The sequence below is a fragment of the Amborella trichopoda genome, chromosome 2 (assembly GCF_054954075.1).
Source record: "Amborella trichopoda isolate Santa Cruz 75 chromosome 2, AtrichopodaSantaCruz75HAP2 v2.0, whole genome shotgun sequence".
Lineage (NCBI taxonomy): Eukaryota > Viridiplantae > Streptophyta > Magnoliopsida > Amborellales > Amborellaceae > Amborella > Amborella trichopoda.
The window spans coordinates 16,584,928-16,604,020 of NC_142337.1; the positions used below are offsets into that span (position 1 = coordinate 16,584,928).

General features: G+C 38.2%; 1 protein-coding gene across 10 annotated transcripts in view; it reads right to left on the minus strand.

Annotated features, from left to right (window-relative positions):
* LOC18445756 (Rab3 GTPase-activating protein catalytic subunit) overlaps positions 1-19,093 on the minus strand; it is a 63,072-nt gene that overhangs the window by 22,981 nt on the left and 20,998 nt on the right. For 7 of the 10 annotated variants that reach the window (XR_016050451.1, XR_016050450.1, XM_020674475.2 and 4 more), the window contains 2 exons: positions 14,261-14,460; positions 13,953-14,131 (listed from right to left, as the gene is read on the minus strand). Coding sequence is in view for 8 of the 10 variants with exons in the window: in XM_020674475.2 (XP_020530134.2) it covers positions 13,953-14,131; positions 14,261-14,460 (379 nt within the window). In the remaining 2 variants the exon portion in view is untranslated. Of the gene's footprint in view, positions 1-13,952; positions 14,142-14,260; positions 14,461-19,093 lie in introns of all 10 variants that reach the window. The other 3 variants (XM_088859903.1, XM_088859904.1, XM_088859905.1) reach the window with 2 other exon arrangements.

Here is a 19,093-nt window from a genome sequence, read left to right on the forward strand (position 1 = left end):
CTAGAATCTATTTAGGCTGCTCCTACATAACTTAGCAAGTCCAATGGCGAGTAGAATCGTAATGGCTGAACTTTCAAGAATTGAAAAATTGAATGGAACCAATTTTGACATGTGGAAGAGGAAGATGAAATATCTTCTCATCCAAGATAAAAATATGCGTGTACTAAAGGAAGATACACCAGTACTTGGTGATAAACCAACTGAACAAGAAAAGAAAAGTTAGAAAAATTCTTAAAAGATGACCTCATAGCTAAAACATCAATGAAGTCACAAGAATCTAAAGAATGGCCTAATCCCATGAGAAAATAATTAGATTCGATTGAAAAAAATAAAGTTTGGGATCTATGTGATTTACCATTAGATGGAAAACATATAGGTTCCAAATGGGTACTTAAAAGGAAGCAAAAAAGGGAGACGACTATATTGACACTTATTCCCCAGTTGCAACGTTTATATCTATTAGAATAATTTTGGCAATTGTTGCATATTGTGACTTAGAACTTTACCAAATGGATATAAAAACAGCATTATTGAATGGTGAACTAAAAGAAAACATTTATACGAAGCAACCAGACGGCTTCATGATTAAGGGCTAAAAAAATAAAGTATATAAATTAAATAAGTCTTTATATGTTTTAAAATAATCTTCTAAACAATAGTACTTAACATTTCATGATGCCATCCTACAGATGGGATATGAAGCAAATAGATTGGATCATTGTGTATATGTCCTGAAGAGTGAGAGTAAATTCACAGTACTCTCCCTATATATAGATGATATCCTATTAGCTGGAAATGACTTAGAAATGATTTATAAAACTTAGTCATGGCTTTCTTCTCAGTTTGAGATGAAAGATATGGAAGAAGCATCTAATGTCCTAGGCATAAAAATAACTAGAGATAAAAAATCTATAATGTTATGTTTGAGCCAAGAGAGATATCTTGACTCTGTTCTTAAAAGATTTAAATTGCAAAATTGTAAACCATTGTCTACTCCTGTTGAACACAGAGTGAAATTGTCTAGGAAGGATTGTCCAGTAGGATAAGAAAAGCGTAATGTTCCCTATGCACATGCTATTGGTAGCTTAGTATATGGAGTACGATGTACAAGACCAGATTTGAGCTAAGTTAGAGGGATTGTAAGTAGACATCAAATTAATCCGAGCATAGCCCATTGAAAAACAGTCCAAAGAATTCTAAGGTACATCAAGGGAACAAAGCATCTAACATTGTATTTTCAAGCAGATAAGCTTGAAGTTCTAGAATATTCAAATGCAGATTTTGCTAGGGATAAGGACGATAGTAAGTCCACCTCATGGCATGTTTTCACCTTTGGAGGTGTAGTTGTTTCTTAGTCTAGCAAGAAACAAGGGTGTGTCGCTAGGCACACACATAAAGTAGAGTCATGTAGCAATGCATGTACTTTCACCGTCTGGATAAAGCGCTTCGTAGATGACTTGAAGCTGCAAATAATGGACGAACCGATTGAAATATTTTGTGACAATCAAGCTGCAATTAAATTAATATAAAGTGGAGCAAAAGCTCCAAAGGAAGACATATAGATGTAAAATATCACTACATTCAAGGTTGTTGAGAAAAAAAAAAGTAACTGTTGGTTACTTGCCCTCATTAGATATGATCGTTGACCCATTGACAATGGGTTTAAGCGTTAAACTACTTTCTAAACACACTAGCTTGATGGGACTTAAAATGTTTAAGGTTGTTGGTTTCTATAAGTGATAAATCCTCATTAGCGTGAAAATCCTCATGATGAAAATTATAAACATTTGTTATGAGAGGCATATCTGCGAAAGCGTGAGAAAACCTCACGACAAAATATTATCTTGAAGGTCACACTCAAAAGTGGGAGTGCACCTATGACCTATTATTGCACTCGGTCATCATGTCCAAATGTTAGCACGTGTGGCCATGAGGCCTCACGTGGGCTTGCCTATTTTTGTAGGCTTCACTATTTTTATGGGAGGAATCTCATGTTTATTTAAGTTTATCCATTTCTGTACCAACTCAAGATATACTTATTGGCCTTCTTTAATGTAATATATTTCAATAATTAATTATTTTTCTAAATTTTTTTCCAACGTTCACATAGATAAGAATCCTTGAGATCAGGGAATCAGTTATAAAGACTTATTTAATTTATATACTTTATTTTCTTGGTCCTTAATTATGAAACCCTCAGGATGCTATTCACCATTCAAGAATGTTGTCTTCACATCTATTTGGTGAAGTTTTAGGTCATAATATGCAACGATTGCCAAAATTATTTTAACGGATATAAACGTTGCAATAGAGAATAATTGTCAACATAGTCAACACCCTTTCTTTAGGTAAAACCCTTTGCTACTAACCTAGCTTTAAATTTATCAATTGATCCATCAGATTTTAGTTTCCTTTTAAGTACCCATTTGGAACCTATAAGTTTCTTATCTTATGGTAAATCACATAGATCCCAAACTTTATTTTTCTCAATAGAATCTAATTCTTCTCTCGTGGCATTAAGCCATTCTTGAGATTCTTGTGATTTCATTGCAGTGTTTCAAAAAGCTAACCGCCCAGCACCTGGGCGGTTGCCTAGGCGGTTCTAGGGGCCTAGGCGCATTGCCCAGGCCTAAGCGGGAAAAAAAACAAAAAACCCTAGGCGCGCCTAGATGCCCAGGAATCCACTTAGACAGCCGCCGAGCGCCCAGACCTGAGCAGGCACCCAAGGCCTGCGCCCCGCCCAGATGCAAAAATTAGTTTCAGTAGCGGAATTTTTTGTCCTTTTTTTTATACTAAAGGGCCAAATTTCTTGTTTTTAAGTTTATTTGTAACCTAAAAAATATTAGAGACCATTTTAGAAAGAGAAAAACCTCAAAAAACTAGTTTTTGGTGATTTCTTTGAGATTGAAGGGTTTTTCAAAGTTATGAGAAATTGATCAAAACATCATCCATTGATATTAGATTTAATTTGTATGTTTTATAAATCTATTGGAGGATTTTTTAGAAGATTTTGAGTCTTTAGAAGCATATTTGAGGTAGAAGTTTGGTGATTGAGCAATCAAAGTAACTGATTTTGTTTTATTGCTTGTATAAGTTGTATTATTTTGAGATGTCTTCTTTGGGATTTAATAGAAGTGGTGATCCCGGTTGGAAATATGGCTACAACCCAGATCCTAATGATAAAAATTGCATAAGATGCAAGTTTTGTGAAAAGGATACAAAAAGGGGTATAAACCGGTTCAAAAAACATCTTATCGTGACAAGGGAGATGTTGCCCCATGTAAAAAAATCCTGATGATGTTAAAGAAGAAATAACCAACTTTTTGAGAATGGCAAAATGAAAAAAGAGGAGAAATTTTCCTCCAAATCAGAGATTAGGTTTGGGATTTGGGTTAGTTATGATGATGATGATAGTGATGAGGATGGGGAGGGATGTTAAGACAGAACAATCCATTATTAAGAGAAAGGGAAAGACAGTTGTAATTGCTTCTGGTTCGAGTTCTGAGAGAAGCATCGGGTTAGAGGCCCTATGGATAGTTTTTTGGCCCGCCTAACCCTGAGGTTGAAGGCGAAAACAAAAAAGCAAACCACCATTGAAATTATAATGAAGATGGAAAAGAGAGATAGAGTTGCTTTTTATTGCTACATGGTTTTATGAGGCAAGCATTTCTTTCAATACCACTCGCCTAAGTAGCTTCTATGCCTTGGTAGAGGCAATTGGCCAATTTGGACCTAAGATGAAACCCTCAACCCCATATGAGCTTTCAGAGCCTCTTTTGACAAAAGCGGTGAGTGTCACGAAGGATGGTGTAGAAGTTAAGAAGGATGCATGGGCTCAGTATGGAGTTTCTATTATGATTGATGCTTAGAGTGATAGGAAGAGAAGAAGTCAGATGAATTTGCTTGTGAATTATCCTTTAGGGACTGTTTTTTTGAGGTCTATTGATGCATCGGATTATACCCATGATGCCCATTACATATTCCAAGTTATAGAGAAGGGAATCAAGGAGGTTGGGGAGCATCTTATTCTACAGGTTGTCACAAACAATGCTGCTCCTAATGTTGTTGCTACTAATTTTTTGCACATAGCTTATCCTACTATCTTTTGGACACCATGTGCAGCAAATTGTATAAACCTCATGCTTGAGGCTCTTAGCAGTTTAACCAAAATATCAGGTGCAGTGCAGAAGGCAAAGTCAGTTATAAATTTCATTTACAGCCACTATCTCACCCTCAGTATGATACATAGATTTATAAAGAAAAAAGAGATTGTGAGACCTGGGGTCACGAGATTTGCGACCTGGTACTTATGCCTAGATAGCATACATTCGAGGAGAGTGCAGTTAAGGCAGATGTTCACTTCCGACGACTAGAAAGAATGCAAGTGGTCCAAAGATCGGTTCGGGTGCGAGATATTATCTGTTCTAAGGCTTTTTGACGAGGGGTGAAGGGCACTCTTCAGGTACTTTTTCCTCTTGTCAAAGTCCTTCGCATGGTTGATAGTGACAAGGCTTCTATGGGCTACATATATGAGACTATGGAGAAATGTAAACGACAGATAGCCCAAAATTTTGATGATAATGAGAACTGCTACAATGTTATTGGAGATTATTGATGAGAAGTGGGATAGGAAACTACATCGGCCATTGCATGCAACTGGTTATTATTTGAACCCAGCTTTTTTTTATGTTGACAAGGATATACACACAAATGACACAATTATGATTGGATTTAATAAGTGGGTAGTTGTCCTAGTCCCTGATCCTGATATCCAGGATATTATATGTGTTGATGCGCTAATAAATTACAAGTACTCACTAAAGTATTTTGGGAGTCCAATGGCGATGAGGCAAAAGACCAAAATTGATCTAGGCAGTAATAATATTCTTACATTCATCAAGTTCAAGTAATCAAATTTGATTTTTATGATTCTATTATTTATTTATGATTTTACTCTATATCTTTGCAGTCAATCAGTGGAGCCAACATGGGTGTAGTTCCCCAAACGTTGGCCATTCGCACCTTAAACCTAACCACTTCCTCATCCGATTGTGAGTGCAATTGGAGTACTTTTGAAGGGGTAAGGCCGTAAGGATAATTTGTATGATTGTATTAATAATACATGAACCAAATATTTTAATTAGTTTCATTTTATTTTGTTAGATTCGTACAAAGAAAAAGAACAGGCTTGAATCAAAGAGGCTCAATGACCTAATCTATGTCAAATATAATCGATGCTTGAAGGACAGGCTTGCTAAGAGAGATAAGAGAGACGCCATCATATAAAAAAATATAGACAATGCTATGGAGTGGTTAGTTAATGATGATGAGGTCGAGGGGCATAAAGGATTGACATGGGACATGGTCATGGATGCTTCAGGGACATCAGCCGACCCTCCTAGGCCCACTAGATCTTCTGCATAATGGACGAGGGTGGAGGAAGAAGAGGCAGATTCAGAAGAAGAGGATGACCAATATGTCGAGCAGGGTGACGACGTCGATGAATATGATGCAAAGGCGATTGACCCTACTTTTTCTTATGATGAATGATGAATAATGATTAAACTTTGAACATTGATTGAAGATTCTTTTGAGTCTTCAAGTATGACTTTCACTTTTGTTTTCGTACTCTTGCTTGTATATTGTGGATAGTGGATTTGTAGTTTCACCGGTTTGGTATTTGGTAACTTTGGTTTGGTAATTTGGTCGGTAAATTTTAAGTTTTAATTGGATATGGACCGACATACGGTTATGCTTATGGAGTGTGTGTCAATGTGTGGTATATTTTGAATTCTAATGTACCCTAAATATCTAATTTTTATATTTTATACAATATATATACTGTTAGAGACTGTAGAATCCTTTTTGGATTCAACTAGGCCGCCCAGGTTTTGGACGCCCTCCTAGGCACTAGGCGGACTGGACACCCCAGGCTGCCTAAGACCCGCCTAGAGCTTTTTGAGAAACTACCTCATTGCAACATTGAAGTCAAAGGGATCATTGATTTCATCTAGCTCAATAAGGTTGTCTATCTCCTCACTCATGGAGACATAGAAATCAAGGTATGATGGAGGAGCACTAGACCTCTTTTGACCACTTAGCATAGGATGTGTCGGTACTTCAACATCATCATGAAAACTAATTCCCAGATTTTAAGGATTTTTATCCATGTGAATGTTAGAAAAATATTTAGAAAACTAATTAATTCTTTATACATATTACATTAAAGAATTTTTTAGTAATAAATAAGCTTAAATAAACAATGAAATCCTCCTATAAACATAATGAAGCCCTCAAAAATAGGAAAGGCCACGTAAGGCCACACGTGCCAACATCTCCCACTTGGCCATAAAGGCAGAGCGCAATAATAAGTCATAGGTATACTCCTACTTTTGAGTGTGACCTTTAGGATAATATTTTGTCATGAGGTTTTCTCATGCTTTTGCGCATATCCCTCTCATAATAAATGTCCATAATTTTCATCATGTGGATTTTCACACTAATGCGGATTTGTCACTCAGGGAAACCAACAGATTTAAACATTTTTAAGTCCCATCAAGCTAGTATGCTTAGAAAGAAGTTCAGTGCTTAGACCCATTGTCAAATGGGTCAGCGATCATATCTGATGAGGGCTAGTAACCAACAATTATTTCATTTTCCTCAACTACATCCTAAATGTAGTGATAATGTATATCCATATGTCTTCCTATGGAGCTATTTGCTCCACTTTGAATTAATTTAATTGCCGCTTGATTATCATAAAACCTTTCAATCGGTCCGTCAATTATTTTCAGCTAAGTCATCAATGAAGCGTTTTATCTAGACGGTGAAAGTGCATGCAATACTACATGCAATGTACTCTGCTTCCTGTGTGTACCTAGTGACACCCTTGTTTCTGGCTAAACCAAGAAACAACTGCACCTCCAAAGAGAAAAACATGCCCTGAGGTGGACTTCTATCTTCCTATCCCCAGCAAAATCTACATCTGAATATCCGAAAACTTCGAGCTTGTCTGCTTGAAAACACAATTTTAGATTGTTTTGTTCCCTTAATGTACCTTAGAATTCTTATGACTTCTTTCCAATGGGTTATGCCCAGATTACTTTGATATTAATTTACAAGACCTATAGTATAGCTCAAATCAGGTCTTGTACATCATATTGAATACATTAAGCTACCAATAGCTTGTACATAGGGAAATTAGGCGTTTCTTGTCTTTCTACTAGATAATCCATCCTAGACAACTTCACTCCCTTTTCAATAGGAGCAAACAAGGTTTACCATTTTACATTTTAGAACTTTTAAGAATAGAATCAAGTTGTCTCTCTTGGCTCAAGCATAAGGGGTAGAATCTATTGGCTTAGTTGGAATTCTATTAAGAATATACATGGATGTTCTTTTTGCCTCGCTCCAAAAAGTCTTGGGTAGAATAGCATGAGCCATCATGGATCTAGTTATTTCTAAGAGGGTTCTATTAAGCCTTTCAGCTATGCCATTTTGTTGTAGCGTATAAGGCATAGTGGTTTGTCTTTTAATACCATTTTCTTGGCAATAAGTGTTGAAAGCTTCAGATGTGAATTCACCACCCCTATCAGTTCTAAGAATTTTGATATTCCTACCGAATTGGTTTTCTTCTTCCTCTTTATATATTTTAAATAATTCTAAAGCTTCTGATTAAATGGTGGATTAGACAAACACATCCAAACTTAGAAAAATCATCAATAAAAGTGATGAAGAACGACATCCTTCTATGAGTTTTAACATTGAGAGGCCCACAAATGTCTGAGTGGACCACATTACTTTTATTGAATGGTTTCCTAATCATTTTCCCCTTTACTGAAAGATTTCCTAATCATTTTTCTTGACAAGCAGTGCTGACAGCTTGAAAATTCTATATCATTTAGGTTTGGATTAAGACATTTTTTATTAACCTATTTATTTTGTTTTTTCCTATGTAGCCAAGTATATGTATCAACAACCATTGCACAAACAACATAACCAGAATAAGTAGAAATCTTAGTTATCATCTTTTTCATTTACAACAAGAAGGAACAAACTATGGTCATCAACCAAGTGTCCCCAAGCATAAATTTGTCCACGCTTTCCAATTAATACTCTCAATGATCGGAAGCGGACTTCAAAGCCCTTTCTAATGAGCAAGGGGATAGATACAATATTTCGCCTCATACAAGGGACAAAATATACATCAGTCGATACAAGATCAATTGCCCCTACATGCAACCTACATGTTCCTACATCTAATACATCAGAAAAGGTATTGTTCCCCATGTACATATGTTTCTCCCCAGCTTTTATTTCTTTGAAGTCCTTGAAAAGGCCTTTTGAGCTTCCAATATTCCGATTAGCGCCTGAGTCTACTCACTATCCTTTGATGTCATGGTCTGCAAGCAAGCACTTAGAGAGCACACAAACAACTTCACCTCTTGCTCCTATTTCGCTTTGCCTTGGATTTTGCGAGTTTCTGTTATGTGGGCAGCAATTTTTGAAGTGACCTAGCTGACCACATAAAAAGCATTTTAACGGTCCTTATTTGCTCTCTTGGTTGCAAGGCTTGCTTCTTTTATTTTTGAACCTATTATTCCTCTTATTAAACTTTCCTTGAAATTACTATTGTTAGGCTTGCTCACTCTTTTCATCTTTGTTCATGTGTTCTTTTCCTAATGCTAGTTGCATAGGTAGGTCCCCTAATGTAAGAGATTTGGCATTCAACGTAAGTGTCATTATTATCATCCTCCATGAAGGTGGAAGGCTATTTAGGATTGTGGAAACTTGCATGCACTCCGAAACTTCATTCCAAGCAATGTCTAAGTCCTTAGCTATAACAAGTATTTTGTTTACATGCTCCACTACATTATCTCCCTCATTCATTTTAAATGAGTTATATTGCTTTAATAGCAATTGGAAGTGAGTTTCAGAGCATGTCATATTTTTCTTTTATTGCATCTAGCATTTTCTTAGATGTTTCATGATGTCATAAAAATGTTGGCATGTGTGGCCATGAGGCCTCACATGGCCCTACCTATTTTTAGTGATTTCTACTTAGTTCCTTTAGCAATCTCATTTTGCTTAGAACCTAGAAACTATTTAGGCTGCTCCTTCATAAGTTAGCAAGTTGAATGGCTAGTAGAATCGTAGTAGCTAAACTTTCAAGAATTGAAAAATTGAATGGAACCAATTTTGGCATGTGGAAGAGGAAGATGAAATATCTCCTCGTCCAAGATAGAATTATATATGTACTAAATAAAGATACACCAGTACTTGGTGATAAACCAAGTAAACAAGAAAAGAAAAAGTTAGAAAAATTCTTAGAAGATGACCTCATAGCTAAAACATCAATGGTAATTCTAAGAGGGCAAGGGAAGACTCTAATAGGGCAAGGGAAAAACCCAAAAAGACATGGATGGAAGTAGTGAGAAGGCGTCCGGTCTAACTAAGGTATGGCCCTTGATAGAGCAAAATGGCTTAACAGGATTCGTGTACCCGACCCTAAATAGTTGGGATAAGGCTCGGATGATGATGATGATGAAATACTAAATAAAAGATATGAAATGGTGTATAAAGGAAAAGCATATGTTGCAATCTTGACACCTCTCCACCTCTTCTCCCTCCTTTTTTCATGGATTAAGGACAAAACATGCATCCCAAAACATCCGCAAATTCCAAAAAAAAACATTTGCAAATTCCATTTTTCCCTAGAAATTGGATTTGGAGCTCCATTGCAATGGATGGCCCAGAATAGATGGTACAATATGAAGTGGTTTTAGGGCTCAATATCCATAATCATGAACGTCCAAAGGTTGGATTTACCGAGTTGTGTCCTCAATCCATCTGTCTAATTGATTGTTGAGGGAATGCTTGTGCCGGTTAATGGAGACTTAGATCATATACCGTAGCTATCCACCCACGAAAATCCAACTTTCCACATTTGTTGGACAATATAGATTAGATCATTTGACATTGTAAATCAATCTTGACTCTAACCTCGAAAAGAAGAGAAAAGAAAAGACAGTGTAAAATCGGTCCATCGTAACGGACTGTTCATGATCTCTTGTGTCGATATGTGAGTTTGTGTTTTGTTTGCAAAATACAGAAAATGCTCCAAGATACTAGAGAAAACACCTATGAATAAAGCAACAATTTCGATTAAGAAAGATTTGGACACCGGGTTCGGGAACCACCCGTACTCGTGTCACATGAGCCCTCTTAGACCCTTGGCTTTTATGTGACCAACGGGATATGCCTATCGCATCCAAGTTCACAAATGGATAAGGAAAGAGCATGAGGCACAATAGATCTCCCAAATTCCAACCAATTGTTGGATTTGTATATTAACCTCAATGCCGGGTACAACAAAGCCCAAATCAAGAATTCCAAAGAAGTCCCTGCACAATAGATTTACAAGCAACAACAGTAACTAGGAAGACCATCACTATAACCTAGCATTCAAGGAGATTCAACCGTTTCTCTCTAGCCCCAACATGGTATCACCATAACTACCCCATGAGTTTAACACCCATTGAAAGCAATGTAAAAGAGTCCAGCTACATGCATTGGGAAAACTAGGAAAAATCTCAACCATGGGCAACTGAATCTCCAATCTACTCCACTGACAAACTATACAGATGCCTCCTCCATCATGTCAGCAGAAACAAACCAAACCCCAATTCAAGTTTTTGCATAACATACAGACCAAATTGCATTTCTCGAGATTATGACCCACACTGCTCAATGAAACCCTCCGCGCACAGGTAGAAGGCCTGAAACCCATATTCAAACAGTTCGGAAAAGCAAATAAAAAGCCATGCTTCACCAATGAATGGCTAGAAATGATCGTTAAATTCCTTTTTATAGTAATGATCCTTATGATCTGAAATACCCGCCAAACACAAGTTCGCCATGTCAACCATATCTAGCATCCACATAGGGTTATGTGACACCAAATTTCAGCCAAATCAATAGTTCGACCGGTATCTACAGCCATGGGAAGCCCAATTCTTTCGATTATAATTTGTAGTTTCATTTTACCATGCAATAAGAATACATAGTGGTTCAAATTTGCTCATCAAATCAAATTGTAAAAAACATGACCAAACTGTGAATCTGATACTAGGGGCAAGTGACACAGTATACCGGCAAATAATACCTCGCAAAATAACTTCGTTTTAGAGAGAGAAATAAAAATCGAGAAAGTATCGCAAGCGGAAGGAACAAACATGCAGATCCGAGTATTCCGATACGGACCTACAAGCACAAGGGAAAAAAAACACCCACAAAGGGCTCTCTCTCTCTCTACATAACAACTTTCTTTTTCATTAATAAAAATCAATCACCATCTCCTTTACATGGCACGACTCTTTTTATACCTTCCCTAAAAAAATTCCGCTATAAAAGCATACACCTTAGCTCCTAATAGTAAGCACATAACCTTATCTCTTAATAGTAAGCACATCTTTATCTTCTATAAAGATGCAAGCTTCCAAAATACAACCCTTCCTAAAAAGTAAAAACGGCCCTATCCCTTCCGAAAATAACTTCATCCTTTTAATAACCTAATTTATTCCTACTAATAAAGAAAACAACCTAATCTCTTATTTCTTTAGAAGAAAAAAAATACGGACCTACTAAGAAAAGTACGGACCTAAAGACAAGCTTCCTAAAACCAAAATTGCAACCTTAAATCCTAAAAATAAATAATATTCCTAAAACTAACCCCAATAAAAAAAATAAGAAGTCTACCCACATCTATAAAAATAAAATTAAAATTTTGTAGCAACCAGATTTTGGTCTGCACATTCTCCCCTCAATGGAGAAAACTCGACCTCGAGTTTCAAAATGCACAAAGATGATATTTGTATTAGTCTCGCATCCTTCTTCAACCCGAATATTGTCAACACGATCCCGAATATTGTAACTACAATCTTGAGACCCGTGGGTTACTACACTAATTAAAAGATAACAATTGTGCATTGAAAATGATAAGCCCTCGAAGAAAGGGTCATTAAATGTTGAGTTTTCAGCCACATAAACTTGCTGCAATTGCTCAAACTTAACCTTAGGCCACGTATGCATCGGTTTCTTTGTCATATATCTCCAAAGGCTCGATCTCCTCTGAGTTCCAGTCAACATCTTGATTCTCCACCTTTCCATTGGTGAGAAATTAGATACCTTGCTGCCTCAAGGACAACTTCTCTCCTTTCATCTTGCTCTTCATCAAATACAGGACCTTCATCAAATATGAGATCACTTTGGAATGATAATTCTAGTTGAAGATTCAAAACTATCGGCTCTTTATCAAACTTAACTCGATCACTCTCCCAACCATGAGGCTCCAAACGTAGAGCGTAAGCATGGAACAAGTTCTCAAAAATAGCATCCGACTCACTACCATCATCATCGTGTGCCTGGGCTGGATTTTGCACCAAGCATAAGGTCAACTCCTCTACTTGCCTTCTCAAATTTTCGATCTCTTTATCTCAAAGATCTCTGAGGTCCCATTCTCGTCAGATGGGTTGAGTACCGATATCTGGCCATAGACCATGTCCACGAGCCAAGATGCCTAGCAACGAACACCACAATCCACAAAAATCAACTACGTTTTGATATCACTTGACGAAGTAAAAAATTACCTACGAATAATACCTGGTAAAATAACCACGATTTTTAGAGAAATAGAAACCGCAAAGGAAATCGCTAGCAAAAGGAATGTGGATCCGAGTATTCCGCTACAGGCCCACAAGTACAAGAGAAGAAAAAAACTCACATCTACAAAATAACTTTCTTTTTCATTAATAAAAATCAATCACCACCTCCTTTACATGGAACGCCTCTTTTTATATCTTCCCTTTACATTCTAAAACGATTCCCCTTTAAAAGCAAACAGCTTATCTCCTAATAGTAAGCACGTCACCTTATCTCCTAATAGTAAGCACGTCTTTATCTTCTATTAACATTCAAGCCTCCAAAACACAACCCTTCCTAAAAATAAAAACGGCCTTATCCCTTCTTAAAACAACTTCATCTTTTTAACAACCTAATCTACTCCTACTAATAAAGAAAACAACCTAATTTCTTATTTCTTTATAATGTGAAAAATACAGACCTACTAAGAAAAGTATGGACCTAAAGACAAGCTTCCTAAAAAACAAAATTGCATCCTTAAATCTTAAAATAAATAATATTCCTAAAATTAACCCTAATAAAAAAATAAAAAGTCGACCCACATCTCTAAAAATAAAATTAAAATTTTGTAGCAACCAGATTTTAGTCTACATCAGTAAGGCTGAAAATCTAATGACAGGCGCAAAAATGTAAACTAAGGCATCATAGCATAAAATATATTGATCTCCTGGGACACCGCATCAAATCAAGATCTTACTCATTCCCCCAAAACAAAAAAAAAAACAAAAAAAACATCAAGATATTACTCATGTCAAGAGAGAATGATGCACCACATGAATATGATATTCAATAACCTAGCAAAACTAATATCGAAGAAAATTATATTGCAGTTATTCTAGTGGTACTGAACAAACAAATAGTATGCTATCAAAGTCAAATTAAAGCTAAAAAGAAAAAATATATAATTACGTAGGACAAGCAGCGTTAGGAGAATATTGAAGAATAGACTGTATAACGCACTGCAACATGCTGGAATTTTGCCTCAAAAGTGTTATAAAGTACATGATCACACAAGAGGGTTCACATTCAGAATGCCCAAATTCTGTGAGGACAGACATGTCTCAAATCCATTGAACAGTTACAGTATTGAAAGGAAAATCAAAAAGATAATATCCCTGTGAGGAAAACACATGGACTTCAATTAATATAGCACCTTTAAGATTAATATTTCAGTTGCAAACTAAAGAGAAGTGACGACTTCTTATCAATTCCAACTATATTTGATAGATGTGACATGTATAAACTATACTCACTTCAGCAACTAGAATCAGCCAAAATGATATCATTTTACGCAGCGTCTTAATGCTCCCCACAGCTTCAGCAAGCTTAACAACAAAGCTCCCTGGGGGCGCACCTTGGATATCCCTTGGTAAATGTGCCGTGCAAAAGGTGGAAGAGCAAGAGTTCTTTTCCAACTTGGGAAATTGCTCCTCTGCAGATATCTTGCAGATATTATAATGAAAGTGAAAGACCATCAAGTGATAAGCATACAACAATGACAACATATAATTCACATATACAAGGATAAAAGCAACAATAACATCAGTGGACCACTTTTTACCTCGATTAAATAAGGTATGCAGTAAGGAACAGATTTCTTCATCAACACTATATTCTAAATCTATTTTATCCTCTTTTTCACGAAGAACAAGTGATTTCATTGCAGTAATACTAGAAACAAAGCCAGACTTTTCGTTGACGGGTGAAGTTTCTTTGTGTACTATCAAGAGATCTTTCATCGACTTGAACTTCTTCCCGGCCCTAAAAATACAACAGTGCTATTAGAATGATGCTTGACGAAAACCAAATAATCTAAAATAAATAATCTTCAAGAAATGTAAAGGATGGAAACTCTGAGATAGTATTCATAGAATAATTTTGCAACTATATTAAACCTTTTTTTTTTTTTTTTAATAATGTTAATGTTGTATTACTATATAGAAAGAAGGAATACAGAGAGGACTGAGAATACCCATGAGACAGGTATCTCAGTCAAAAAATTAAGCCATTAACCCTATACAACTTATATCCTTTTGAAGTGGCTGTATCCAAAAGATTGAGGTCTCAAAAAATTGGGTTTATAAGCACGCCCTACTACATAAAGCAACAACCAAAAAATATCTAGTGTCCTAGAAGACCTCGATGGTCCAATGCAAAAAAGGTGGACCATTCATTGTCTTCCATGTGTGGTCATCACCGCGCACCATCTTTAGCGAGAAGGTCGGCAAACTCGTTCGACGTCCACCATGTATGCCTCCAATAGATATTGGTATCCCTGCATAAGTGGTAAATTTCATCAAATATCCTAGAAAGGTACCAAGGAGGGGTAGTGGTGCCTGCTGCCCATGATAGAATGTTTTTTGCATCTCCTTCCACCCCTAAGGATTGGCCCCAAAATGGATTAAAAAAATTTAGGCCCATTAGGAGTGCCAATGCTACAGCAAATTGTGAATCTCCATGTCCGACATATTCTGAATATGTCATGAGAACATTTCGATTGTGGTCGCGGAAGACTCCCCGTACTCTTGAAGGGCCCGGGTTTCCCAAAGAACAGCCATCGAAGTTAAGCTTTATGGCATATTCTAGAGGAGGTAACCAGTTGTGAGGTCGCTGTAACTTGAAAGGCTGGAGTCGGATAATATTGTCCCATTGCCTGAGGAAAGAACTCATAGGAATCCCACCAAAGATGCTCTGGGTAGAATCCCAAAAAGTTACGAGTGATGTAACCTTATGAAACAGCCCTGAAACTTCATTTTTCTGTCCTTGAAAGACCCTCTCATTTCTTTCTAGCCATAAAACCCATACGGTAGCAGCGATTGCTGCCCTCCACAAGGTTCTACCTGCTTTGGGCCAAGGACCACCTGAGTAATGAAGAAATAAATCTTTTACCGAAGGTGGGAGGACCCATTTGAGACTAAATAAATGTAGAATCAGCGTCCAAAGCTCATAAGCCACACTGCAATGTAGAAAGAGGTGGGGATTTGACTCCTCCTCTTTCAGGCACATTACACATCTGTTTGGGAGTGGCAGACCTCTTTTTTGGAGCTGATCAAGCGTGAGAGTCCGTTGACAGCCAGCTATCCAATTGAAAGACTGAACTTTTGGAGGAGCTATTGTGTTCCATACTTTGGAAAGAGGTGAGATGGGATTTAAAGGGAAAGTAGGAGGCTGGATAAGTTTCTTATAGAAAGAGGCTACTGAAAACTTACCAGATGGGGATAGTGTCCATACCAAAGAATCATTCCCTGATGAAGGTAAGAACACCGGGTGAAGAGCAGCCGATAGAGTGGTGAAAGCTAATGGTTCCTCTTCCGAAAGATTCCTTCGAAAAGTGGGGTTCCATGTTCTACGCCCCCCTGCCAAGACCATTCATCTGTAATACTAAACTCTTTGTTGAAAGCAAGTTGAAAAAGGTTAGGGAATAGGTCCCTAAGGGGAGCATGTCCAATCCACAGATTAGACCAGAAGCGAACTCTGTTTCCTTGTTTTGGATGGAAACGAAGCGCTTTCTTGAACTGAGCAAGCGAGGAGGCGAGAGATTTCCAAACTCCTGAAGCCATGCTTCTTGAGAGCCTTTCAGGTACGCAATTGTGATATGGAATGTTATATTTATTCCGAATTACCTGTGCCCAAAAAGAGTTTGGTTGGTGGCCAATCTCCACCACCACTTCCCTAACAAAGTCAGAATATGCTTTCTTAGATCTTTGATACCTAAACCACCTTGGGCTCTGGGCAGTCGGACTCTATCCCAAGAGATTAGATGACTCGTCTTTTAGGCTTGGCCGGACCACAGAAAGTTCCTCATCAGTTGGTCCAGCCTATTTGACACCGACGCTAGCATATGGAAGATGGACATCAAGTAAATAGGGGAGTTAGCCCGTGTAGCCTTGACCAAAGTAGAACGACCGGCCAGGGAAAGGAATCTTCCTTTCCATCCAGCTAGACGCCTATCAACTCTACTAATCACTTGGGCCCAATGTCTCTTTTTTGGTTTCCCTAAACCTAAAGGTATCCCCAAATAAGTGGTAGGGAGGTCGTCTACTATACGATCCCAAGATGGAATCAGGGATCTGATTTCTTGAAGTGTGAGACCCACTCCCATCATCTTTGATTTTTCCATATTTACTTTAAAGCCAGTGGCATTCTCAAAGCATTTGAGGAAGATTCTGAGGTTCTCAATTTGCTGAGGGACCGCATCTAGGAAGACTAGGGTATCATCTGCGTATTGCAAGTGTGATACCGATGGACCTTGTGAGCTACAGAGGAAAGCCGAAAGTAGTCCTTCCTGGTAGAGACGAGAGATAGACCTGCTGAAAATCTCAGTGACTATAGTAAAGAGAAAGGGAGATAGCAGGTCACCTTGACGGAGCCCCCTCGAAGCAGCGAAGAATCCTTTAGGACTTCCATTTATAAGGACCGAAAAATGGGGGATAGAAATGCAGCCTTTTATCCATTTTCTCCATCGAGGACCAAAATTCATTCTAGCCATCGTCTCATCCAATAATGACCAGTCCACATGGTCATATGCTTTCTCCCAATCGATTTTGAAAATCAAGCCTGGTTTCTTGGATAGGTGCTGAGAGTGGATACACTCATGAGCTACCAACGCACCATTCAGGATCAGCCTTTCTAGGATGAAAGCTAATTGGGACTGCGAGATGATGAAAGGAAGGACCTGCTGGAGTCTTGAAGCCAAAACCTTGGCCAGAATTTTGTATGTTGAGTTAAGTAAGCTAATTGGACGAAAGTCCTTTAGCTCTTCAGCACCTTCTTTCTTGGGGACAAGGGCTATAAAGATGGCATTGATAGGTTTGTTGAAGATCCCCTTAGATAGAATTCTTCAAAGAAGCTCCTAATATAAGGTAGAAGAGTACCCAGGATTAAAGGGGGGCATGGGAAAACCATTCGGCCCCGGATCTTTGTTTTTGGCTAATTGATCAATGGCGTTTGAGATTTCCTCAATTGTAAAAGGTCTTTCCAACTCGCTGGACCAATGAACAGGAACAGTAAGGAAATCCAAAGTGGTCATCCTTGGCCTGAGTCCCACAGGGGCAGTATAGAGGGACTTGAGGTAATTTAGGATGGCAACTTCGATTCATCTGGCTGAGTAAGAAAACTATTATCCACCAAATTGTGGATATCAGATTCTCTTTCCTTCTACAATTGGCTATACGATGAAAGAAAGCAGTGTCCTGGTCCCCTGCTTTTAACCAATTGACCCGAGATCTCTAGTACCACAAAAAGCTCTACTTTCTTGAGTGTAGAAAGGTATTCCAGCTTGGATTGGATAAAGGTATCAAGGTCTTGGATAAAGTTGAGCAAAGAGCTTCTAACTGAGAATAATTCCATTGCTGAGATTGGGTCCAATTTTTCAAGGACTTTTTGAGCAGCTGGATTTTGGTTTGTAGCTTGAATCCCTCTCTACTCGAGACTTGGGAAGAGAAAGAATTCCACCAACTGGGGACAGAGTCACAAGGGACTGCTCTTCCAACCAAGCCAATTGAAACCGAAAGGGTTTTGGCCCCCTACAAATCGTCTATGTATCAAGAAGAATGGGGCAATGATCCGAGGTAGGTTTAGGAAGGGTAAGTGCGTGTGAATCAGGAAAAGCAACTTCCCAATCCAGGGACAGAAGAAATCGATCCAGTTTAGCCAGGGAAGGCTAAGCAAAGTGGTTGGACCAGGTAAAGGCATTCCCTTGAATTGGAATGTCTACAAGTTCTTGTCGAGAGATGAAGTCAGAGAAATCCAACATTCCCTAGGAAATATTGGTGTTGAAGTTTCTCTGATGAGACCATCGGCTGATATTGAAATTACCGCCCAGGCACCATGCAGGATGTGGTAAGGCTGCTACGAGATCCAATTCAGACCAGAGACGGGGGCGAAGGGAAGCTGAGTTTGGACCATAAATGGCAGAGAATTTAAGCAGCACACCATCTGTTGTCCTGGAGAGAAGGACGATGACCGAGAAATCTCCTATGTGAGATGAGAGGAGATTAAACTCAGTTAAGTTCCAAATTACCCAAATATCGTCAAAAGCCCGGTAATGATTCCCATTGACACGGCCTTCTGCCCAACACGCTGCGAATAGATTGCAGAGTAGGCTCCGGTTGTTTCGTCTCTGTCAAGGCAAGGATTGATGCGGAGAGTTTTATTGAAACGTCTCTCACCGAGTCCCTTTTGGACTTCTGTCCCAACCCTCTAATATTCCCAGAAAGTAACTTCATTAGTTAAGGGAAGAAGCAGGGGGGTTGGAGACAATCCTAAGCGACCGCCTAAGAGTGGGAGAGGTTTGGGTGGTGGTGGGAAGAGGCTTGACATCAGTTCCAAATTTGTCATAAGTAATAAAAGAAAAGAGGTTTAGCAATTCTCATTGTCTTTTGAGGTTCACCTT